At 46.2% G+C, this 26,145-nt stretch overlaps 1 protein-coding gene across 1 annotated transcript in view; it reads left to right on the top strand.

Moving 5' to 3' along the window:
• The window catches only part of ACSS1 (acyl-CoA synthetase short chain family member 1), an 83,491-nt gene that overhangs the window by 41,259 nt on the left and 16,087 nt on the right, over positions 1–26,145 (top strand). The window contains exons 5-10 of the mRNA XM_067532938.1: positions 4,998–5,150; positions 6,007–6,154; positions 6,492–6,629; positions 7,969–8,061; positions 22,521–22,633; positions 24,984–25,110. Coding sequence (XP_067389039.1) covers positions 4,998–5,150; positions 6,007–6,154; positions 6,492–6,629; positions 7,969–8,061; positions 22,521–22,633; positions 24,984–25,110 — 772 coding nt within the window. The remainder of the gene's footprint in view (positions 1–4,997; positions 5,151–6,006; positions 6,155–6,491; positions 6,630–7,968; positions 8,062–22,520; positions 22,634–24,983; positions 25,111–26,145) is intronic.

The following is a 26,145-nucleotide window of genomic DNA, read 5'->3' as shown; positions in this document are numbered from 1 at the left end:
TCCCTTTTGTGGTGTAATTGTATGTTCTTAATACAAAAATATGAGAAAGCTTGAAAATATGGAGACAGTGTCAAATAAATTGAACTCAGTGTTAAAATAAATGACACAGGGATATTGTACGGATCATCAGGACTTGAACCCAGGCCTGCAGGCAACCGACATCCCCACACTGCCACCTGGTGGCAGTTGTAACCCAGCTGCCCCCTGTGACCCATAGTCCGCAGAGGTTGCACACCATGAGTTCAGCCTTGAGCAATCTGACTGACAATTGTCTTGGCGATCCCAGATTAGCTCCTTGATCCTGTAAACCTGGGGGCATACCAGGAAGTAGGCACCAGTGTGAGCCTCTGGCTAGCTGCTGTGAGAACCCTGCTTTTGACCTGGGATTGATGTTGGCTCTGACTTGGATTCTGACTCACCAGTCGACCCTGGAACCACAAAACTGACCCTCAGCCTGACTCTGACTCCAGGTGTGATCCTTGGCTTCGGTTCCTGACTGTCAAGCTTCAGCCACTAGTGTCTTGTCTACCTTTGCCCAGGATCCTGACACAGACTAAATTTCTCAGGTTCATATTTAATTCAATAACATACTCCATACTTGAACTGAACTGAAGCTGCTGCAGAATCACCATTCTTCTGCACTGGAGTACCACAGGTACCAGCTGGTCATGCTGCAACATTTAGGTCCATCTTGCTGTGGAGCACATGGGAACTTGGTCATATACCCAACCCAGGCAAGTCAATCTGCGTTTGCATTGATGAAAGACCACCATAAATATGTGAAACAAAGAGATCAGTTGTTTGTCATTTCTGACCCTACCAGAGACGCAAGATTGATTTGTCAAATGCTTAGAAGTGACTGGAACTAGATGCAGGCTCTGAGGCGTATTTGCTTGTAAATACAGGTCACCTTACAGTGTTTAAAGGGCACTTGCAATTAATCATACAGATCTCTGCAGACAGATACCTCAAGAACCTTGAGGGAAGTGCTTATTCACCGAGAACAGTATGGAGTCTCTGGGAAGCAGGCTACCTGTCAGTTTTTCCAGCCAGATGTGGAGTATCTGGAACGCACTCAGTGCAACAGGCTTGACACACCCAAGAAAGATCCCAAGCCAGGGCTTGCCATAAGCTTGACAAAGCCCTGGCTAGGATGATTGAGTTGGGGTTGGTCCTGCTTTGAGCAGGGGGTTGGACTAGATGACCTCCTGGGGTCCCTTCCAACCCTCATCTTCTATGAGGAAGAGGTTGCAGCTGTAGTCCTAGCAACCAAGCTGAAAAATGTTTCCCAAAGAATGATAGTCTTCAAGTCTACTATATTTCTATAATCCTTGTTGGGAAATCTTTCAGCCATGTTAAGACCTTCACATGAGTTGTTGCAGAGTGACAAGTCATGGAAATAGCTAGAGGAGTGTGATGGTACTTCAAATAAATGAAAACAAAAGCTAGGAACAAGTACTCCCTTGGGGTATTACGATACTCACACACCACTCCACAGAGTCTGTGATGTATTCCCATAAAGAGTAGGAGTTGTAATATTGCACATGACTGAAGATGGCAAGAAAAGACGGGTTGTCTTTATTAATGTATTCTATTTTAAATAATTTTTTACATAAAAGCAGGCCCCAAGCAATATCTCGCTGGGCCCAGGGCACACTCGTAACATGGGTTCCCAGCCCATCCCACACAGATAGATGCATAGGTACAAACGTACTCATGGAGACTGTATAAATAACATTTAGGCACATTCATGCGTTCACAGTTAAGTCTTAATTTATTTCTCATGGCGATGGGCTTGTGGGCCTCTGGCTGGGTCCCACCCTTGGACTGGACCCTGGCAAAATGTCCCCATTTCCCCCCCTTATTTGTGGCCTGCATAAAAGACACTATATAGTGCACTGATTTTGCCTGGCACTTTACAGAGATTAAAAAGGATTTGGTCCCCCTGCTGCCTGGTCTTGACTGTTCCAGTTAGGCACAGCTCTGTGCTGCAGGCACTGTGGAACCACGCTACTGTTGAGGGAGCAATGGAGACATTAATAAGAAAAGAATTTATTTTAACAGTGCTGGACCTTTTACTATGATACAGTCCCACTAATATCTCTATAATTGAAAATTGCCCTTAGTTACAGTATCCAGCCCCTTGAATCATCTGTACCAACGCTGGCCGCACTGAATGTGCAACATTGGGCATTGAGTTATTTCTTTATTGTTACGATACTGAATGCCAGATATCAGCAGGACTTAGTAACACCGATGATTTACTACAGTTGCATGTGAATTTTTGGGAGAGTTCCACAGAAAAAATGGACATTTCTCTGGTTCACACACTGATTAATTGCTTTGTGTCCTTGGAGAATATTGCCGAAGGGGCTGGAAAGACCCTGTTCTCTCCCAAAAGGAGAGTATCCCCTTACTAGGGTTTGGCTTTATTGATCATTCAAGTAACAACAACATGCATTTCCATCTAACTTTTCTCTCCCAGATTAACTGCTCCTAGAGGAGGAGTTGCTTTTGCAGGACATCTGTCCCAGATCTCTGCCCTTAAGACAGACCTCAATCTCTCCTATATCCAGACTGAAGTAACTGAATCCACCTGCTAGTATGAATCAGCAGTTATTCCCTTACATTTTCATGCAGGGTTCAAGTGCCTGATATCATGATAACTCACCAGAGCAAATCCTTACAACCTCACCTGCCAGTTATTTCTCATGTTCCAATTCACTCTGGACACTTATTGGATGCTCAGCTGCTGAATTATTCCTGGAGTGATGGTTAAGAAACAGATTTACTCTTCTTAAAGTAAACTGCTCTTCATCTGCTAAAATCACTATAACCAAAGCAAGAAAGACAAGAAGTCCCCAGGGTATTGTTATCATTCAGAATTAAAAATCACTGCGAGAGTGATGGTGCAATTGTTCCAGAAGGGGAAGGGAATTAGAAAATTAGAACCAGTGGAAGGAGGCCGGGGCTTTTAATATGTCTAGTTTTTATTGGATCTGGAATATGCAAAATACACATTGACCATCTACTGAGATCTCAGGGTAAACGTTCTTCAGAACTAGTTAGACCATGAGCAGCGCATCATGTTATATTAATACTCTGAGGTTATGGAAGCTCCATTTTCACCTACACAGTGACAGAGCCAGCTGTTACAGCTCAGTGTCCAGAGAAGTGACCAGCCAGCCTGTGGGTTCTGTGAACCCAGGGCCAGATTCTGCTGCCCTTCATCACGCTGCATTGTACCACACTTGGAATCTGATCAGAGCCCGCTGAAGTCAGTGGAAAATTCCCATTGACTTCAGTGGGTCCCCTCTGGTGCTCTGTGAATAGTCTCCTGGCTGCCGGTGAGACTACTCGTGTGAGTAAGGTACTCCTCAGTCTAAGCAAGATGGGCAGGAAAGTAGTGCGGGGTGAACCTGGACATCTGAAGACTGCTCCGGTGAGATCGACGATGAAAGGGGAATGAGTCTGCTGAGGCTGAAAGACTCTAGCCAGGGCAACTCATCCGCCACCCGCTGGAAGGGACTTGTGATTTCTGGGGCTGGGGTGTACAGCGGTGATGTGTGCACAGGGACCCCACTTGCTCCTGCCTTGCGTCGGGGGCTGGTGCACTGTGCCCAGTGGATTTAAGACTGAAAGCAGAATGGGAGTTTTCACTTCCCCCTTGGTGCAGGTGTAAATGACACCCCCCCGTGGAAGGCAGTAGGGAGTCAGCCCCATGAGGCTGTATTTTGAATTTAGACCCAGCCCAGAGCAAAGGGCAGTGTGTAAACTGCACCATCCCAGGAGCAGCTCTAGGAGGCATGGTGATCAGACCCCCCTCTGAAGGATAATTCCACCCTATTCTCTACATGTTGCAGAGTGGAGCTGGGGTATTGAATTACTGCTCACCTCTACTAGCAGCAAATTGCCACTGGGCCCAGCTGCTGTCAAGGGGATAATGGGGGATTGAAGCTAAGCCTTCACCCATGCTCCAATCACTTACTCCTGGAGGGACTCAGCAGGCCAGGAACCTTACATACTCCTGCATGCCAGGCCCACAATCAGGGTAATGTGAGTAGGAATATAAGGGGCTGCTACTCCCTCTCACTCCCTTTTGTTGGCACCTAGAATGTGTCAGAACTGAACCCATAGCGTTCTGAATGCCCTCTGCTAGGAGTTCGCTTTTCTGTGCCTCATCGTGGATTACCTTCTCCAGTAGGGAGTAGAGGATCCTTAACAGGAAGCTAGCTGGGTCTGTGTCTGGAGAGGGAGAAATAAATCCTGTGGATTGTTAACAGGTTTCTCTCTTTTCTCTTAAAAAAATAAAAGTCTATGTTTGTACTGTGTACCAGATGGTATCAGTGGGGCGCTCAGCTCCTGCTCTAGCCAGGAGATGGAGGCAGGCGTTGGAAAATCCTAAATGTGATTTAAAATTAAACTGCAAATGTGTAAATTAAAAAAAGAAGAAGAAGAATCCCTGCTTGGAGCTGAACTCCTAAAGACCTTTCTATTATTGCAAAGCATGTCTCATGATGGGAATCGCACTTAGATTTTCTACCGGCAACTTTTATCCTCCACAGTCTTGAAACCTCTGAGAGTCCCCGCTGTTTTTCTAGCTGGCTTTATTCATCTCTTCCTTTTAACACCTGAGCCTCACAGGAGTGTGGGTCTAGCGAACGGGTCCTACGTACATTCCACGGGAATGCTTATGGGGGGTGTGCTGCGCACATCCTTTTGTTTCTGAGTCCAGGAAATGGAGCCTGTAATTTGAGCATCCATGCCATGTCATTCCTCAGCTGCCCTGTCCTCATGCCAGGACATTCTTCACCTACTTCTTTGCCTTTCTTTTAGTAAATATCTCTTGCCAGTCTTTCTGAAGAAAAAGATGGCATCAGCTGAAGAAATGACAGTTTTTCTATATGTAGCTGGTACACTGTTGAAATGCAGACACTTTATGAAAGGATTTGCTGCACAAGGCTAACGTGTTTCTTTTGCTCCTTCTCTTGTCTTAGGAGATGGCCAAGGAGGCTCCTGTGTGTGATCCTGAAAGCATGGACAGTGAAGACATGCTCTTCATGCTTTACACCTCAGGGAGCACAGGAAAACCCAAAGGGATCGTTCACACTCAGGCTGGGTATCTGCTTTATGCTGCTGTGACACACAAGGTAGCTGAGCCATGTTACCTGCAGAAAAAGAACACGTGTGCTTTATCAGTATCGGTGTGGCACTTTTACTTGTTTAATAAGGTTGCATCTGTCAGTGTTTGCAAATTGTTTGGCGTATTGTGTGTAATCAAGTTGAAAAGTACACAAGAGCATATTAATAATTAAATAGCATTGATCTGCTTTCGGGAAATACACTGCTAGGAAAATCAGACCCAGGGTTTGTAAGGAATCCAAATGGTGCAGTCATTTACTGGGTTCGTTTTGCACTCCTGTGCTGCACTGATCGCTGCTTCTGCAAAGAGGTGCTGGATTCCTAACCAAGGACCTTCTTTTGTGACACTTGTCTGTTGACGAACAAAACAGTTGTATTAACGCTCCCTATTTCTGCCACGGGTTAGCAAAATAAGTCAAAACATCAACTGTTAAAATGAACTAATTTCTTGTAAGATGGACTGACCTTTGTGATATATTCTTCTGGTAACCCCCTGTGGCAGCCCTGAGGATGTGCCAGGATTCCCCCCTTGTGGGGCATTTTGGCTGTTTCAAAACCCAGCTCCTGACCTCCTATTTCTTTTGGTGGCCTCGCATGCATGCCACAATGCAGGCATCTGTAGCCTCCTATGACATATGTGCCCGCACTAAGGTGCCACGCAACAAACCCTGCAGCCACCCCAACTCTCGGCGACCATCTCACTAGACTTCAACTTGGAGCTACCTGAGTCCAATGGGTATACAACCATCTTAACTATTGTGATTTTTTGATGGCTGAATTGAAATCACTGATCCAGTGCAGCATACATTAGTTCTTTCAACATTATGAAAAGAATTCAGATTGCTTCACTGTTTATCTTTGCAGCATGTGTTTGACTACCAGCAAGGTGATGTTTTTGGTTGTGTGGCCGATATTGGCTGGATCACGGGACATAGCTATGTTGTGTATGGACCACTCTGTAATGGAGGCACTTCTGTCCTGTTTGAAAGCACTCCACTGTATCCTGACCCAGGTGAGGGGGTGATGGTTTTAATTAAGCAGTTTTAATTAAGCATGTATATATGGGAGAATTATAAGGCTTAGGAGCCTATCGAGTGTGACCTGGCTAATTTAGTGGATGTATTCTCTTTCCTAATATCACTAATCCCGTTTCTTTTGAAAATGTGAGTATACAAAGTAGGAATGTGTATGTACCAAGGTAATAAAAGTGTCACCAGCATTATACTATACATACAACAAATAGTTGCTGTAGAGTTTTATCTTAGTGTTTACTTTAGAGTTCAGCATTTGTAACAGTAGCTTTGTTCTGTAACCAGACAGATTAAAGGAGAATATTTGGCATTTTGCAGGTCGTTATTGGGAAACTGTACAGCGGTTAAAAATCAATCAGTTTTACGGTGCACCTACTGCTGTACGCCTGCTGCTGAAGTATGGAGATAAGTGGGTGAAGAAGTATGACAGATCTTCCTTAAAAACCCTGGGATCAGGTGAGAGGAACTAAATGTTCTTATGAAAGGAATTGTCATGACAGATGCTCAACAGATATAAATCGATGTCGCTCTGTTGAAGTCAGTGGTGCTATGCCAATTTACGCCAATGAAAGATTGGCTTGGAATGGCTAAGAACAGACGTTTTTTCAAATGTAATTTTCTCATACAGTTGTTAGTTACTAAAGATGTGGAAAAATAAAAAGCCCAACATCAGGGCAATTGAATAAATATCTTTGAATTATCCCTCATTTCCTAGATTCCTTTATGAGAATAACATTATCCAGAAGAAGATGCCAGAACAATTCAGTTGTGCTTGTGGCACCAGAGAGCACAAGTCATTCTAATGCTAGGGATGCTTAGACTGCCCCTGCGTCAGCATCGTTTTGATTTTCTACAGACCCCCGAATTCCCATCAGTTGTCGCTCATTTTCCCGGAGATTTCTTTTGGCTTTCCATCCATCCTAGGAAAGGAATATCTTAAATTATGAGGTTCATCATACTTCATGCAGGGCCCAAACATAATTTTTTCGGGCCCAGTACAACCTTTTAACGTGGGCACCCTCCCACACACATACCACAATCCCTCATCCCATACATCCGATCTCATGAGCCATGAAAATTTTTTTTCTCATGGTAATGCGGGTTGCAGCCTGGGTTGGGCCCCCCCAGGACCTCCGGGCCCCAGTAAAGTGTACTCTTCCCCCTGCCCCCCGTGTGGGGGCCCTGACTACACAGGTACATTAAGCGTCTTCTCATGTCTCAGCAAAATGCTATCAGTGGTTAGTAGACAAATTCTTATGATCAGAAATGTCTGAGATCATGCAATATGCATGCGATGTATTTAGGCTTGGCAGAATTCAATTTTCATTTTTTTGTAATTTCAATGATAATATTGATGTTTATTTTAAAGAATTTTAAATGTTTTTAATTAATTTAAAAATGTTCAAAGTTGCAAGAAATTATGGGTTTTAAGCATTTTTTTCAGTTATCTATTTTTTCACAGTTGAGGGAAATTAAGAGGGGATTAGACAATAATTATTCAATTATAGCATTTGCTTTGCTTTGAGATTTAAAAAGTTAAAACTGAAATTGTCAACATCATATCTTAAAATATGCAAAGTAAATATTCTTAAATCAAACTGTAATAAGTTCTCAAGCAACATTTTTCTTACTTTGCATCTCTGTAAATTTCAATTATCAATGGAAATATTTTTGGTTGGTTTGGTGTGTATGATGATATTGACCTTCCAAGCTTACATATATTGAAGGGAAAGCACACTGCATACAAATCCTTTCACCAGAATTCACCCTTCTTTCTTTACTCTTGTGGATTTAGTGGGAGAACCAATTAACCATGAAGCTTGGCAATGGTTCTACAATGTCGTGGGAGATAGCCGGTGCACCCTTGTTGACACCTGGTGGCAAACAGGTAAAAAGCATTGATGGGGAGGAAGAAAATGTTTGCAAGGAATTATCATGGAATGGTTAGAAAGCGGTGACAACTTCTTCACCTTTTGGGGATTTTTTCCTGAACATGTTTGATTAACATTTTTGAGTTTTCAGCAAATTTTGATCCGCTCTGTAAATTGGGTGAAAACCAGCAGTGTTTTTTCATGAAACATTTTCATTGAAATTTTGAATATCTGAAAATTTTGACCAGCTTTAGAAACAGAAAACAATTTTCATTGTTCAATTGAAACTGAAAGGCTGCTGTCTGAAATGGAAACCACACAGTAATTATTTTGATAACGGAACTGACTTGAAAATGATTTTATCATGAAAGACTACGTATGGCACAGGAAACTGTAACATTCAATCACAGAGGGTACGTCTACACTGCTGGCGACTTGGGGATTGATGCAGCGGGATCGATTGAGCGGGGCGTGGAGACCTGCTCAGTCGATCCCGGAAGTGCGCTCCAGTTGATGCCATTAATCTACCTGTCCGAAAGAAGTATGGCTGTGTTGACCGGAGGGCGTCTCCCGTTGATGCAGCGCAGCGAAGATGCCATGATATGGCAACATAAGTAAGTCGATGGGAGATACGCAAGCTACATTATGTAGCTTGCATATCTCCTGTTGACCGCCAGTGCAATGTAGACCAGGCAGGATTCTGCCCAGGTCATTTTTTGTCCTGTTTCCCTGTGGAAATAGAGCTATGTAGCCAGGGTTATTTGTTTCACTACTACAGTTCATAGGAAAATACAGTTAAAATCACTGTGCTTTGTTTCAGGATGAATGTGGGGAGAAGCTATTATGCTATTTTGCACAGTTAGCTGTGTGCAGCCTCCCTGGTGAATGAAGATTTAGTTGAGAGTGAAGGAAGGGTGGAGACTTAACGGGCCTTCTGCACTGAGCCATGTCACAGAAAACAGGAGTACACTTCAGTAATCCGTAACTGTTAGGCTGATTTTTGTGCTTCCCATCTTAGTACGATACGCTAAGGCTACTTTACAGTGCTCTAGTGATGCAAAGGGGCCTTAAAGTGGATGTAAATATAATCTGTTCCTTTGGCATCTTTATATGACCAGAATGGTGTAGAGTGGGTTTAGTGTGAGTGAGAATCAGGCCTATCTTGTTACTCTGTTGCATGGATTGGCTATGTCTAGTCACAGAGGATATGTCCACACACATGGCTGGCTGTGTCAGCTGACTCGGCTCGCGGGGCTCAGGCTAAGGGGCTGTTCAAATGCGGTGTAGATGTTTGCGCTTGGGCTGAAGCCCAGGCTCTGGGAGCCTCCTCCTTGCGGTGTCCCTGGGCCCAGCCTCCATCTAGATCACAGTTCAACAGCCCTCCAAGCCTGTGTCAGCTGACATGGGCTAACGTGGGCATTTAATTGCCATGTAGACATACCCTAAGATCACTGAAGACAAATGTCGTAATCTTTATTATTCTTACTGAAGGACTTCACTGAAGTAAATCTTCCTCTAGTCTCTTCCCTGCTCTTACCCCAACAACAGGCTTATGTGATGTTGGGAAAGAATCATGGAAATAATCGCTTTCTTCTCACACTGAACAAGGAACTCAGAATAAGAAAGCCTGTGTTAGTTCTAAAGCAACTTTCTCTCTCTTTCCCTTTCTGTGCTTCACAAATTTTTACAGCTTCGGCCTGGAACCTTCCCCAGCTCCCCTCCTGCCTGACTTTCTGCTACAGACTGAAAGAAACAATACACATATCCTCACACTGCCCTCTCCCTCTCTGCCAAAGGAGACCTCTCCCACTTCCCCAGTGTCCCATCCACTTGCTGAGTACTGGAATATTCCTGCTCCCCCATCTTCCCAAGTGGGCAAGAAACCTCATAATGCATGCTTGCTTTCTTACTGCTACCAATCCCATCTCTGCACTCCTTCACTGCTGGGTCCATGCAAGTTCTTCCCTGCACCTAGCTGGACCACCTAGCATGACCAGACTTCCCTTGCTAGTTCCTGACTCAAAGAGTATAAAATGAGTGCTATTTAATCCCAATCAGATTTGCAAACTCATTTTTATACAGGTTAAAAAATATTTCAGACAAACAATGCTGCATGCTGTGCTATGAGGCTAGTTACCTCTTAAAGCACTTAAACATAAGGATAAACAAAGCCTGAATGGTTTCTTTCACTTCTCTGAGGTATTATACTAATTTTGGTGAGAAAATAAAACACTATGAAGCAATAAATGCTTACTATATAGTGATGGAAGTTAGACACCCATCAGCATCTTTTCTTTTATCTATACTAAGTTCGTGCTGCATATAAATTAGTTAACTTTATTTAGATTTCCAAATGTACATAATTTGTTTGTAAATACAGTATTAAATAAGTAAATTGTATCTTTTACTGTTGTTTTCTAAGTACCACCTATACGGCTGGTGATAAGAGACAATGTTTGTTGAACAGCACGGGTAAATTCATATAGATTGAAACTCATTTTTAAATTGGCCAAGAATCTTCAGGTGAACAGTTACCAGCTACTGGCGTATAAGTGAAAGATAAATCTTCATACCGTTGATTTTGCTAGAAAATAGAATTCTTTCATCTCCAAAGCTAATGTTCCAAGTAAAAACAAATGCACCTATTCACCAGTGGCAGAGTATATATGCCTTTTGGACATAAATGAAATACAGAAACAGTCAACATAAACAGTTTAGGCAGATGCAGCATGTGAATTGATTACCATAGTGTCAGCTCAATTGCACCTCTCACAATCAATTTAATTTACCTTATTAACTGGCCTTTGTCCTCCATGGAACATTTCTTTGGAAGCAGCGGTATGTTGCCAGATATTAAAACTGAACAGACATAAAGAGTAGCAAACCATGTTTTAAGAATCAATTTGAAAGTATTTGGAGTAGATACGTGAGAGGGGGATTATGAGAGAGAATGTGTGTGTGTGAGAGAGAAATTACCGTGGCTCTTAAACTATATCTACACTTGCAAGTTTACAGCGGCACAGCTGTATCGATGCAGTTGCACTGCTGTAAGATCGCTCATGTAGCTGCTCTATGCCAACAGGAGAAAGCTCTCCCATCGGTATAATTAACCCACCTCAACGAGTGGTGGTAGCTGTGTTGGTGGGAGAAGCTCTCCTGCCGACATCTTGCTGTGCACACTGCCACTTATGCTGGCAAAACTTATGTTGCTGGGGGGGAGGGGAAGTGTGTTTTCTCATACCCCTGAGTGACATAAGTTTTGTCAACATAAGTAGTAGTGTAGACATGGCCTTAGTGTTAATAACAGCGGTTCTCAACCTTTTTTTCCCGAGTACCACTCGGGTCAGGTACAGTCAGGTCAAGTACCGCTTCACCTGACTGTACCTGGCCCGAGTGGAACTCGGTAAATAAGTGGGGGGAACACTTTCGGCGGCGGTGGGGTTGCGTGGAGGGGTCAATGCCCGCCGCCGAAACCCTGCCGCCGTTTGACCGTTTTCGGCGGCAGGGGGAAGGCTTCGGCGGTGGCGAGCTTTCTCGGCAGTGGGGGGGGTCGGTGGCGGCAAGCTTCCGCGGCGGTGGCGGCGGAATCGGCGGCGAGGTTCACCTCGCGTACCACCGAGCCGTCTTCCGCGTACCACTGGTGGTACGCGTACCACCGGTTTGGAACCGCTGGTGTTAATATATTAGGCAGTGGTGTCTTAGCTATGAGTGATCATATGATTCAAAGCTGTGTATGATTTCCAAGTATAGTTTTAAATGATGTAGAATAGAGACTAGACATGTTTAGTTTTTCAATTAGTGCTACACCAAATGTAAACTGTTGTAAATGATTCTAGAGTCACTAAATTATAGAATACATAAGAGCTGCTCTTAGAAACATGTCTCTGAATAGGGCGTTTCAGTGGTTGCATTTTTCTTTCTCAGTCGCACAAAGGGGATATTTGTCTTCTCCTTATGGACTTGCTCCTGCTCCCATTAAGCAACAGCAAAACTCTCATCAACTTCAGTGGGACTAAGATTATGAGTGTTTGCCTGCTAGCGAGACATAGTTACATTGAATCATGTGTTAACTTTCCTGGGTCACTACTTTTTTGTTAATTCTTTTCTACTAATTTGTAAATAAAGTTTGACCCAAGAATGGTTTGTAAATGGCTCCATAAGTTATAGATTTATTTCATGGAAAGGAAGAAACATGAAGAAGATAAGGAACACAGGAGGACAAGGCTTTAAATACAAGCCTTTCTGCATAGAAATACCATTCGTGCCTCTTTATTGAGAGGCAAATCATACCTCCTATGATAATGCCCACAAGAAGTGCACAGATGGTACAAGAGACTCCGTGAGTTCCTCTGGTGGAATTGTTAAGTGGTGTTCCCCTCTAGTGGGGGGCAAGGGGCGCCCAACCCAGCAGGTCCTGGAGATCCGAAGTTGGAGCTGCTCCTCCTAGGTGGCATGGCTCACTGAGGAGTCCTGCTGGTGTTGGGTACCCAGCCATGACTGCATCCCACTCTTCTACAGAGCAGCGTTGACGCCCAGGCAGAGTTAGCTAAGGCGTACACTGTGGGCTTGTCTACACTTACCTCGGAGATTCGGCGGCAGTCAACCGGAGTTACGCAAGCTACGCAAAAAACTTGCATAACTCCCGTCGACTTCTCTGCTTCTGTCCTGTGCGTCGTCTTCACTGCACTGCGAGTTCCCGTCGACGCAGCGCTAAGTCACTTGAGAAGGTGGTCTTAATACGCTGATTTCTAGATCGACTGAGCGGGGCTCCATGGACCGCTCAGTCGATCCAGAGAAGTCGATCTGATGGTGGCGACTTTGCTGCCGTCAGTGTAGACATAGCCTCAGCTTGTGTTAAGATGAAGAAAATCTGTGTTGGTCTCCAAAGTACTGAATTGACTGTGTGGTGCAGAGTAGAGCAGCCACTGCTTTGGCTTCATTGCAGTGCTACGAACTCTGTAGGAGGAATGAGGGAGCACTCAGAATGTATGGAGGAGGAGAGAAGGTTTTTGTGACACTGTCAACAGAAAATATTTAGGGAAACAGGTGAAACAACAAGCATGTATGGGTGATATCTAAGCAAAATCCTGTTTGTGCTTAACACGTTGCAGGGGTGTTCAAATACTTGAGGGATAATTGCCCAGTGATTCTGTCAAGGTCGTTGTCAGCTGGGACTATGTGACAAGCAAATGCAAGGTGTTACATTTTCCCTGCTTTGGATAGATTTAGTATGTACAACATGCTGCTTTGGTGTGGATTCTGCCTCTTTCAGAAGCTCTTTGCCTTCTCTTTATTAAAGACCAATTCAATGACTAATTTGACATTGATTTAAACCTGGCTTGTGTCAATTTAGCTGAAGTTGATTCTTTACCACATTAAGCTGAATTGCTATAAGCTATTTTTAAACCAGTTTAATAGTGTCCACACAGAAATGTGCACAGGTTTAAGTGGAAAAAACATCCCTTTAATTAAATCAGTGCAAGATTGAGTGTAGGCTCTGTCTAAGTGTGGAATAAGTGTGGAAGTTGTAATTCCTTCCACTCTGCATTGCCTTGCCTCTATTTTATCTTTTACTTTCTTCAGGGATTTTGCCCCATTCACCCCATGCATCTCCGCCTTGGATCTGCACCGCTCTACTGGCTTTTATGTGGTCAGTCATTGTGCTAAAGATGACAGATGGCATGGCCTATATTTTAAATGTCATTTACAGTGTTGCGATTTTAATTAATGTTCAGTTATAAAGAACATCCATTACTATGGAGCTAAACAGGCATATTTTACATGCAACATGAGCTTTGTACTCCATCATATTCATTACTGTGAAATATTAGATGCAGTTCTTGGAGTGCTTGCTCATGTCGATTCCATGTTAGGTATGTGTGTGCCCTCGTGCAGAGCTGTTGGAGATTTTTTACCTTAGTGGTATCCATAGGACCGGCTCTGGTGTCCTCTGAAGCTCCAGGCTCATGCCATGGTATATGAAGCGCTGCCGGCTGTGCGCCCCATCCGTTCCTTCTTCCCGCCCGTGATGGTTGTTGGAACATCTTTTTTTCTTGCGTTCATAAGTGCCTAGTGGTTCTTTCATTGCTAGTTATTGATAGTTCTTGTAAATAGTTTGTTAGTTGGTTAGTTAGTTAGTAAGCTGGAAATAGCAGTCCCATCCCCAGTCCCTGGGCTTCAAACTGTGTTCTGTTTGCCACAAGCCCTTCCTACTTAATGCCCTCATGACAGTTGCTTAAAGTGTTTAGGGGAAACGTGAAGGGTGAGTGCAGGATTTGCAAGTGCTTCAGGCCACAGACTAAGAAAGACAAGGACATTCGCCTGAAAGCCCTGTTAATGGAGGCGGGACACAGACTAGCCTCAGAACCCTCCCGCCCAGACTGTCGGCACCGAGCCTTTCTCAGCAACATTTGCCTTTGCCGGTGCTGAAGAAATGGCAAAAGAAACAGCACAATCAAAGCTATTCCCCCGTGCTGAAGTGGGATAAGAAGGCAGGGTCAGGCAAAGGACCTGCATCAGGGCAATCACCTGTCCCAGAGTAGCTAGAGTCAGCCTCTCCTCCCAGGACGGAAAGCTCTCTGAGGGAGTCACCCCCAACACCTGAGAGTGAACGGGGGCCCCTCCACCTAATGGCGCCCTCGATTCTGGAGGCCTTTCAATTGGCCAGGGACTTGATGGCCCTCCCAGTGCCTCCCTCCCCCCTTGTCTTACCCTCAGCACTGGAACTGGTAAAGGCTATGGTCTCCAGGGTAAACCTGCCACGAGGCCACCTCAGTGGTCAGTCACCAGGCACCGGTCCCCATCTCAGCACTGGTCCACAACACCTCAGCCAAGATCTCTCATGCCACAGCGAAGGTCTCCACCGTCTCGATCCCGGTCCCCAGCACCGTGCTCCTGGTCCCTGACCCAGAGGAGAGACTCACTGGCTGTGTATCATCAACCTCGGTCTCCCCGGTACTGGTCATCACCTTCATGGCACCAGTCACCAGTAGCATGATACCAGTCACCAGACCCCTGGCACTGATCCCCGGCATCACGTGGCCTGACACCCTGTCACACACTGCTGTCTCGGCACCACTCCTGTCCCATGTGGCACTGTTCAGGGTAATCCTGTCACTGGTCCCCATCTCCCCAGCACCGCTCCCTGATTCCACACTGCAGCCAACAGGAGGAGCTGCCGTCGGCTCCACCATGGTCCCTGAGGGGGGAACTGTCCTCCTCAGAGTCAGAGGGAGAGCCCAGTCACCAGCCTCAGAAATGCAGGTCAATGGGTGTACCACGGTTCGATGTCAGGGCACTGGTACACCACCCTCGACTTAAAGGACTTACATTTCCATATTTCCACTTTCCAAGGCCACAGGAGAGTCCTCTGGTTTCTGGTGGGCCAACAACACTACCAATTCGGCCTCTCCTCCACCCCAAGAGTGTTCATAAAATGTTTGGCGATCACGGCTGCTTACCTGAGGCGTCGAAGAGTGCAAATTTATCCATACTTCAATAACTGGCTCATCAAGGGCAAGTCACAATCTCAGGTCCAGCGCAGCCTCAGTGTCGTAAGATCCACCTGTCAAAATCTGGGCCTGCTCATGAATGAGCAAAAACCGACTCTGTCCTCCCCTGTCCAATGGATAGAGTACATAGGAGCGATCCTTGACTCCACACAGGCCAGAGCCTTTCTTCCGGAGTCTTGGTTCCAAATCCTGTTAGATCTCATTACAGACATACAATCCCAACTGATCATGACCACTCGATCATGCCTCCGACTGCTGGGACACATGGCAGCCTGCACGTACATGGTCCAGCATGCTCATCTATGTCTCTGATCCCTACAGTTCTGGCTAACATCAGTCTGCACTCCCAGCAGGCACAGTCTGGACCTTGTGGTCACAGTACCACTGCATGTCCGGTCACCCTATCATGGTGGATGAACCCCCGCTCGTGTTACAGAGAGTGCCCTTCTTAGAACTTTCCCCTCAGTGACGCTGGTCTCTGATGCTTCGGATCTGGGGTAGGGAGCCCACTTCAACAACCTCAGCACACAGGGACTCTGGATGCCGGAGACTCGCTTCCTCCACATAAATGTCAGGAAGCTCAGAGCGGTACAACTAGCTTGTCAGGCGTTCCTTCCCTACCTGGATGACAAGATAGTCCAAATTCTGACGGAAAATAATGCCGTGATGTTTTACATCAACAAGCAAGTTGGTGGTCGGTCATCACCCCTATGCCAGGAAGCTATCTGCTTATGGAACTTCTGAGTGCAGAAAGCCATCCACATTGTAGCTTCACATCTCCCAGGCACCAGAAATGCGGTAGCGGACCTTCTTGGTAGGTCCTTTTCATCTTGCCACCAGTGGTCACTCCACCCACAGATTGCCAGCATGATTTTCCAAAGGTGGGCAACTCCCCAAGTGGATCTTTTTGCATCCAGACAGAACAGAAAGTCCCACCAGTTCTGCTCCATGCGCGGGCTCATCAGAGGCTCTCTGTCCAATGCCTTCCTGGGCAGGAGCGCTGCTATATGCCTTCCCACTGATACCACTGGTCCACAGGTTCCTGTTGAAGATCAAGTGAGACAAGGTGAAAGTGATACTGATAGCCCCGGCGTAGCCGCGACAGCACTGGTTCGGCACCCTGTTGGAGCTGTCACTTTGGCCAGACCTTCTGTCCCAGGACCACAACTGTGTGCTGCACCCGGACCTAGCATCCCTGCACCTGACAGCGTGGCTGCTGCATGGCTGAATGCGGAGGAGCAGGCTTGCTCAGCACAAGTTCATCAGGTTCCCATGGGCAGCGGAAAGCCTTCTACCAGAGCAACATACCTGGCCCAATGGAAGAGGTTTTCCTGTTGGGCCTCAGACTGGAACTTTTCTCCTCACCAAACCTCAGGACAGTCTATATTGGACTATCTGTTACATCTCAAGCATCAAGGGCTAGCCCTTTCGTCATTTGGTGGCTATCTCAGCCTTCCACCCTCCGGTCCAGGGTAGATCAGTTTTCTCCCATGACTTGACAATCAGGTTCTTAAAAGGCCTGAAGAGACTTTACCCACAAGTCAGAGATCCTATTCCTCCCTGGGACCTGAATCTAGTCCTTTCAAGGCTCATGGGTCCCTGCCTTCGAGCCATTAGCGTCCTGGTTTCTGCTGCACCTCTCTTGGAAGGTTTCCTTCCTGGTGGCGATCTCCTCAGCACGAAGGGTTTCCGAGATCAGAGCTCTCACCTTGGAACCGCCTTCCACAGTGTTTTATAAAGACAAAGTTCAGCTGTGACCACACCCACTCTTCCTACCAAAGGTGGTGTCACAGTTCCATAATAACCAGAATATAGTCCTGCTTGTGTTCTTCCCCAAACCACACAGATCCAGTGAGGAGTGTAGATTGTACATCCTAGATCAGGGGTGGGGAACCTTTTTGCTGTCAAGGGCCTGATGGTGGTCCTGGCGGCGGGGGGGGGGGATTCGGCGGCAGGGGACGAGACAGTTCTGTGTGGGGCGGTGTCCGCCGCCGAAATGCCGCCGCCGTTTCCGCCTTTTCGGCGGCGCAGTTTTACGGCGGTCACGGGGTTCCGTGGGCCAGTAACCACCTCCGAACTCCCCCCGCTGCCGAAAATGGGCAGACGGCGGCAGGGTTTCGGCGGCGCGCACTTCCCGCCCACACGGAACGCCACCGCAAAGGCCAGAGCGAATGTTTTCGTGGGCCTTACGAAGCCCGACGCGGGCCGGATCAAATTCTTTCGCGGGCCGGAGGTTCCCCACCCCTGTCCTAGATGATAGATGGGTCTTTGCCTTCTGCATCGAAAGGACTAATCCCATCCAAAGGTCAACTCAGCTCTTCATCACAGTGGCAGAAAGAATGAAAGGTCTGCCGGTCTTCTCCAAGAGGATCTCCTCGTGGATAACCGCCTGCATCAAGTTCTCTTATGAACAAGCAAAAGTGCTTTCGCCAGTAATTGTCGACCACTCGACCAGGGCGCAAGCCTCATCAGAATCATGGAATCATAGAAGATTAGGGTTGAAAGGGATCTCAGGAGGTCATCTAGTCCAACCCCCTGCTCAAAGCAGGACCAACCCCAACAAAATCATCCCAGCCAGGGCTTTGTCAAGCTGCCTTCCTGGTGCAGGTGCCGTTCCAAGACCACTGCAGAGCGGCCACATGGTCTTAGAATCATAGAATCATAGAATATTAGAGTTGGAAGGGACCTCAGGAGGTCGTCTAGTCCAACCCCCTGCTCAAAGCAGGACTAACCTCAGCTATATCATCCCAGCCAGGGCTTTGTCAAGCCTCAGCTTAAAAACCTCTAAAGATGGAGATTCCACCACCTCTCTAGGTAACCCATTCCAGTGCTTCACCACCCTCCTAGGGAAAAAGTTTTTCCTAATGTCCAACCTAGACCTCCCCCCCTGCAACTTGAGACCATTGCTCCTTGTTCTGTCATCTGCCACCACCGAGAACAGCCTAGCCCCATCCTCCCTGGAACCCCCTTTCAGGTAGTTAAAGACTGCTATCAAATCCCCCCTCATTCTTCTCTTTTGCAGACTAAACAAGCCCAGTTCCCTCAGCCTCTCCTCATAAGTCCTGTGCTCCAGCCCCCTAACCATTTTGTTGCCCTCCGCTGTACTCTCTCCAACTTGTCCACATCCTTTTTGTAGTGGGGGGCCCAAAACTGGACACAATATTCTAAATGCGGCCTCACCAATGTTGAATAGAGGGGAATAATCACTTCCCGTGACCTGCTGGCAATGCCCCTCCTAATGCAGCCCAATATGCTATTAGCCTTCTTGACAACCAGGGCACACTGCTGACTCATATCCAGCTTTTTATCCACTGTTACCTCCAGGTCCTTTTCTGCAGAGCTGCTGCCTAGCTCGTCGGTCCCCAGTCTATAGCTGTGCATGGGATTCTTCCTTCCTAAGTGGAGGACTCTGCACTTTTCTTTGTTGAACCTCATTAGATTTCTTTTGGCCCAATCCTCCAGTTTGTTTAGGTCACTCTGTATCCTATTCCTACCTTCCAGGGTATCTACCACTCCCCCCAGCTTAGTGTCATCCGCAAACTTGCTGAGGGTGCAATCTACCCCATCCTCCAGATCATTAATAAAGATGTTGAACAAAACTGGCCCCAGGACCGACCCCTGGGGAACTCCGCTTGTGACCGGTTGCCAGCTAGACATGGAGCCATTGATCACTACCTGTTGAGCCCTATGCTCTAGCCAGTTCTCTATCCATTTTATAGTCCATTCATCCAACCCAAACCTCTTTAACTTGCTGATAAGAATACTGTGAGAGACAGTATCAAAAGCTTTGCTAAAGTCAAGGTATATCACATCCACCGCCTTCCCTACATCCACAGAGCCAGTCACCTCATCGTAGAAAGCAATCAGGTTGGTCAGGCATGACTTTCCCTTGGTGAATCCGTGTTGACTGTTCCTGATCACCTTCCTCTCTTCCATGTGCCTTAAAATCCTTCAGTCCATACTTTTGCATCCCATTATGCTATCACCCAGCAGGCCCGGGATGATGCCAGCTTCAGCAGAGCATTACTGCAAGTGGCACATCCATGAACTCTGAGCCCACCTCCAGGGATACTGCTTGTGAGTCACCTAACATAGAATCGACATGAGCAAGCACTCGAAGAAGAAAAAATGGTTACTAATCTCCTGGAACTGTTGTTCTTCAAGATGTGTTGCTCATGTCCATTCCATGACCCACCCTCTGTCCCTACCATTGAAGTTGATGGCAAGAAGGAACAGAGAGGGCGCAGGGCCGGTGGAGCCTCATATACCGTGGCATGAGCAAGGGGCTCGACTGGGCACCAGAACCAGCCCTACAGATACCACTAAGGCAAAAAATCTCCAACAGCCGTGCATGATGGAGTGCACACACCTAACATAGAATGGATATGAGCAACACATCTTGAAGAACAACAATTACGGAAGGCTAGTAACCATTTTTTCCAGGATTCTGTCTGTGCTCTTAGAGGACAGTGTATGTTTTCTGAAATAGGAAAGTGTTGGTAAAGCTTTAAGGGAATCAGGTTACATTGTTCAAAAGTTTGTGATGTGGACAAAGAAGAAACTTCCAAAATCATTTTCCATTTGATATATAAGCAGCTTTGAGACCTTTTTTCCATAGAGCTGAAGTATCACTCCATTGTTCCACCTAGAGAAACCTCCTCCTCCTCCTAATTATAGAAAAGAGACTAGAGGCAAAATCACATGTTCCATTGATGGAAAAATTAGTCCTGTACAGCCAGCTCCTCAGCCACTGTCGATCTGTAGAGTCACTGGAGCCAGTGGAGCAATGTGAATATACACCAGCTGAGAACATAGCTCTTCTATTTTTAAAGCTTAACATTCCTGTATCTTTGCTTCTTTTTTGTGCATCTGAATTAGTGTTAGGATATAAAAGATCTGATTAAGGGTGAAATCTCTGATCTGATTTAATATTCATCCCAGCAGAAATGAGAAAAGAATGATTAAGAGGCTCAATTCTGAATGGAAAATAATCTCAGGATGCCCCTAATGGGTCGGCTGTTCTAATATTGCATAATAATAGTAATTTAGTCTCTTAAAGCGCTTTTCAGACAAATTCCTCAAAGTGCTGTAAAAACAGCACGAAATAAATCTCCTAATATTTTGTGCTTATATCCTCACCGCCACCATTACATGTGGGGTAGGAAATGGGTCTGACCAGCATTGGCCAAGTAGCATCATGGACGAGAAAGGAATCTGAAAATGTGTGCCACATTAGCGCTTGTCACGTTCAGCTCTTGCTGAAGTCTGTGGAATTAACACGTTCCCTGTGTTAGTTTAGGGCCATGCTCTGGGAAGAGTGCAGAGGTGGAGTCACTGGGCTGCTCCTTCTTAGAAATGTACTCTCCAGGGGTAGAACTGAGGAAGGCATTCCTTCCCCCAGTGTGTGATGCTAGTGTGCATCCAGAGCGCAGCTGCTACTACAAAGTACACGGGCCGCTGCTTCCCTTCCTGCATGGTGCTTTGGCTGCTGCTGCTCGACTCCTCACCTTTAAAGTCAGCGGGAGCTTTGTCATTGACGTCAGTGAGTACAGGGTCCAGCCCATAGAGTCAGTGCACTATGAGTCTGCCCTGCACCTGAGGCCAGCTGCTGCCCTAGGCCCGCTGGTTTCTGACTATCATCCTTGTAAAAAGACAGACATCTATTTTCATTTGGCTTAAGAGGCCAAGACATCCAGATGTTTTGCACTGATATGCCAGCCAACCTTTAGTTAATGGTTTTGGGCACCGTGGAGTTCAAAAGACACAGATGTGCAGAGAGTTCAGAGAAGAGCAAACTTAGGGTATGTCTTCAATGACGGCGGCAAATTTGCCGCTGTCAGATTGATCTGTCCAGATCGATTGAGCAGTCAGTGAAGACCCACTCAATCGATCTGGAAGTCGACTTGTTAAAACCAGCCCCTCAAGTGGCGCAGCGCAGTGAAGATGCCGCGCACAACGGAAGTTAAGAAGTTGACGGGAGTTATGCAAGCTATTCTGCATAGCTTGTGTAACTCCCATTGACTGCCGCCAAATTTTAAGTTAAGTGTAGACCAGGCCTTAGTAGTGAAGTGTTCAGAGGATAGTGTGCAGAAAGAACGTCAAAGGGAAAAGAAGGCGAAAGGATACATATATTAATTATTATTATGGTAGTGCTTAGAGGCCAGAGCCCCCACTGTACTAGGCATGATACAAACAACAAAAAGAGGGTTGCTGTCCAAACGAGCTTACAATCTAAGTGTAAGTTGAGCTACAACAGGCGGATATGACAGATGGGGTGAGCACGAGGTAACAGTGATTCAGTTATGAACAGTATGACAAGCAGTGGTCACTGCACACTAGCTGGCTAACCACTGCCACGAGTTTTGTGGCATCATGGCACAGGTGGGTTTTTAAGGAGGATAAGATAATGTAGCAGATAATGTAGCAGAGGGTAAGATAATGTTGTCTGGATTCTCAGAAACATTTCTGAGCTCAGATCTTTCCTGACTTTGTACACTGCACTATCTGTCCAGTTGATTGGGAGGAAATGTATTTTCCCCTTAAAATGTGTATACTGTGGGTACTGTTTGGTGAGGCAGGATCTCTGCCTCAAAGTATTATTGAAACAAGGTGGATGAGGTAACCCCTTTTATTGGACCAACTTCCATTGGGGAGAGAGACGAGCTTTTGAGACAGACAGAGCTCTTCTTCAGGTCGCCTCAGTGTAAACTTGAAAACTTCTCTCTCTCACCAGCAGAAGTTGGTCCAAAAAAAGATGTGACCTCTTCCACCTTGTCTCTCTACTATCCTGGGACCATCACATCTATAGCAACACTGCATCCAACAATCAAAGTATTAGTAACTGTGAAGGTGTCTGCAATTTGCTGTTCTTGCTTATTTGAGAAAAGTAGCTGCTTGCTTTAATCCAGCTGCACCTGCCATTCGAATGAGTCCCAGCTTCTTTTACTTTCTCATTGTTCTTCCAGAAACAGGTGGCATCTGCATTTCTCCCCGGCCTTCGGAGGAAGGAGCTGACATCATTCCAACTATGGCAATGAGACCGTTCTTTGGGATTATACTGGCATTGATGGATGAGAATGTGAGTTGTGACACTGCTCTGCCACGGGGGGCAATGGTGCAAAGGCAGGAAAAGAGCTGCCAGAGATGCTGCCTCTGGGTTTGTCTGGCTAATTCCCCCTTTTAATGCCAAAAGCATTTAGGAAAAGGGTGGAAAATGTTTTGTTCCTCACCTGTTCCAATGATACAGTACAGAAGAATGTCCATACTGGGTCAGACCAATGGTCTATCTAGCCTCGTAGCCTGTCTTCCAACAGTGGCCAATGTCAGGTGCTTCAGAGGGAATGAACACAACAGGTAATCATAAAGTGATTCATCCCATCGCCCATTCCCAGCCTTAAGCAAACAGAAGCTAGGGACACTTCTGAACATGGTTTTGCATCCCTGCCCTTCCTGGCTAATAGCCATTGATGGATGTATCCTCCATGAACTTATCTAGTTCTTTTTTGAACCCTGTTATAGTCTTGGCCTTCACAGCAGGGAATCAAACCATATTCATGCATATTTAAATATTCTAGAGAGAAAACCAACTGCAAGTAGCAAGGTAATGTTTTTGGACTGGCTCCTATTTGATAGCGATGATTGTATAATGTAAGTGCCAGTCCTGCAGACACTCATACATGTGTAACTTTACTCACGCATGGTCTCATTGGAGTCAATGGGACTGGCATGAGTGAAGTGCATTGGGAACCCTGTGCACTGTTTTCCTTAAAAATGTTTGCTGAATGTGCATTGTAAGCAGTGAAATTCCCCTGTGTTCTCCTTATCTCTAAGGAGGTTTTTAAAGTGAGGTTTGACAAAGCCCTGGCTGGGATGATTGAGTTGGGGTTGGTCCTGCTTTGAGCAGGAGGTTGGACTAGATGACCTCCTGAGGTCCCTTCCTACCCTAATCTTCTATGATTCTTACAACCGGTGCCCTGACTAGTCTTTGCTAGAGTCAGGCTTAGCGTGTATGTGGGCATTTATTGATACTGCTGAGAAATATATATTCTGAAAGTTGGGTACATGGACTTAGACAAAATGTTTCCATTTTTAGCGGCCCCCTTTCCCACAGCAAGGGTATCTTCATTGTCAAGTGGTAAGGCAGTGTTGTCTAATATCCAGGACACAGGGCGAAGAACCAAAAAGTCTGAGCTCCAGTCCAGTCTGTACTGTTGATCTGGAGCCTGATCTGTGTGGACGGTGCCCCCTAGACTGCTGTGGATTTTGGCATGGGCTTAAAGACCCATCCACAAAGACCTGATTGAAAGCTTGGGGCCTTATTGCGTAGCCTTGGGCAGGTCACTTAGGACCAGGTTTTCAAAGGTATTTTGGTGACTAGTGGGATTTTCCAAAGCACCTGAGCATGTTAGGCACCTAACGCCCATTAAAATCAATGGAACATAGGCACTAAACCTACTTGGGCACTTTCGCAAATCCTGCTAGGCACTATCTATATCTTGGGCATCTAAATGCCTTTGAAAATTTGGCCCTTAGCCTCTCTGCCTCAGTTTCTCCAACTGTAAAATTGGAACAATACTTAACTCATCTTCACAACATCCCTTTCAGGTAGATAGATAACAGGGATGAGGGTGACAGCTGCAGTAACTTCCTGAGCATGGGAGAGGAAGGGAATTAAGTTCACTACTGTTGTTTGGGTTGTGGGAATCACTGTGATGCTCTGTCCCTTTCTCCAAATTGCTTGGTAGTATATTTGCTCTGAGGGAAGTTGGCCTCTCTAGCCAACAGCTGTTCTGGAGCTATTAGCAGTCCACTCAGCCTAGCTGTCAGGTGGCTTGGGAAGAACACTGCCCTGCCACAGGAGGCTGTGCTCAGTGCCGTGGTGGTGAGTTGGGAGGGTGGACTGGTGATGTGCTGCTGCAAAGGCTCTTCGAGCTGCCTGGTGCCTGTACTGGGCACAGTCAGGAAGATGCCAGCCCTGCTGCCACTGTGCTGGGCTCTGCTGTGGCACCCATGTGAATCCAGTGGGATCCTGTGCATCTTGTATTGTTCTTGGCACTCCCAGGGGTCACCTGTCTTCCCTTTCTTCCGAGTAGCGTATTATTCACATCAGCTGCTCTGTTATTTGTGTACGTGACACAGATGATGTGCAGTAATTCCACTACCGGCTACATTTTTCCCCCCCATATGTCAGAACATGAGTGGGAAACATTAAAAATAAACCTTGGCAATAGTAGACACTGAATCTGAATACGTGAAGGGCTTTCACTTGTCCTGGTGAAAAAGGAGGGCCATCTTTGAAGTCAGTGTAAAACAGGTGAGAACCGAATCAGACCCCACATGGCTAGATTGTGCAACCCAGCTACTTTCCTGTAATCTGGGATGTTTCCCATCATCTGGTCTGATGATCCTTCCTGTGCTTGGACCAACAGGGAAGAGTTATAGAAGGAAATGATGTCTCTGGTGCTCTGTGCATTGCGCAGCCCTGGCCTGGCATGGCAAGAACCATCTTTGGAAATCATCAGGGATTTATGGATACGTATTTCAAAACATACCCAGGTAAGGATAGGGGTCAGGGAAGAATGAAGGACGACAATATCAGCACCCAGCAGGTGGTCAGCCATGCTATACAATTTTCCCAAGATACTAACTATTGCAATGAACTGGCTACTGCGTATCTTTACTGCTGCCCTCTACTGGATGGACTCAAAACTGTTTAAATGCAGTTGGGGTTTGTGCTTTAAGGGTCTGCACAGCAAAGAAAAACCCGCAGCTTGTGCCAGCCAACTCGGGCTTGCGGGGCTGTTTCATTGCTGTCTGGGCTAGGGCTGGAGTCCGGACTCTGGGACCCTCCCACCTCGCAGGCTCCTAGTCTGAGCCCGAGCCCAGACAGCTACAGCAATGAAACAGCCCCACAGCCTGATTCAGCTGGCACAGGCCAGCCACGGGCTTTTCCTTGCTGTGCAGATGTACCCTTAGAGCCAGAGAATCTGGTCTGTTTCAGCTGCTGCCATGAAGTTCCAGTGATCATGCGGGGGCAGCACAATTATAATGGTGAAGACTTAGGGAGTGATGGATTTGTTACAAACCAACTTGTTTTGCTTAGTAAGTTGTTCTTTGTAGTGAAAATGATTGGCCAAAAATATCCACTTCTTATTGTGCCACCAAAAATATCTTTGTTCTGTGGTTATCTTGCACTGTATTGCTGGGAGTTAGTTCATCTTGGCAAGCACCACTTTCTAATTTCATAGCCACCCAACGTTTCCAGTGCTGTCTTATAATGGTTAGAAGTGATTGCAAGAATGACCCCCAAAATGTGGAGAGACGCTCTGATGGATTGGTTGTGGAATAGGGGGAAAAAACCCATCCCCACAGCACATGTCAGAAAACTCGTGTTCGGCAACACCTGAATTTGTCAGAACTAGCTGATCTTTCTTCCTTCAGCAAATGGTTTCCAGGAATCAGAATTCCACATCCTCAGAATCACTTCGCTTGAAAGTATGATTTCTCTTAACACAAAGATGAAGAGATTCTTTTCACATTCTTCTTTCTGCCATTGATCAGAGTACTGTAGCTGGGGTGTTTGACACCCAA

The sequence above is a fragment of the Emydura macquarii genome, unplaced genomic scaffold (genome assembly GCF_026122565.2).
Source record: "Emydura macquarii macquarii isolate MOO-44397 ecotype Brisbane River unplaced genomic scaffold, CSIRO-AGI_Emac_v2 contig_3305, whole genome shotgun sequence".
In the NCBI taxonomy this organism is placed as follows: domain Eukaryota; kingdom Metazoa; phylum Chordata; order Testudines; family Chelidae; genus Emydura; species Emydura macquarii.
The sequence above is the reverse complement of the archived record's forward strand: the minus strand, read 5'-3'. Positions and strand labels throughout refer to the sequence as shown.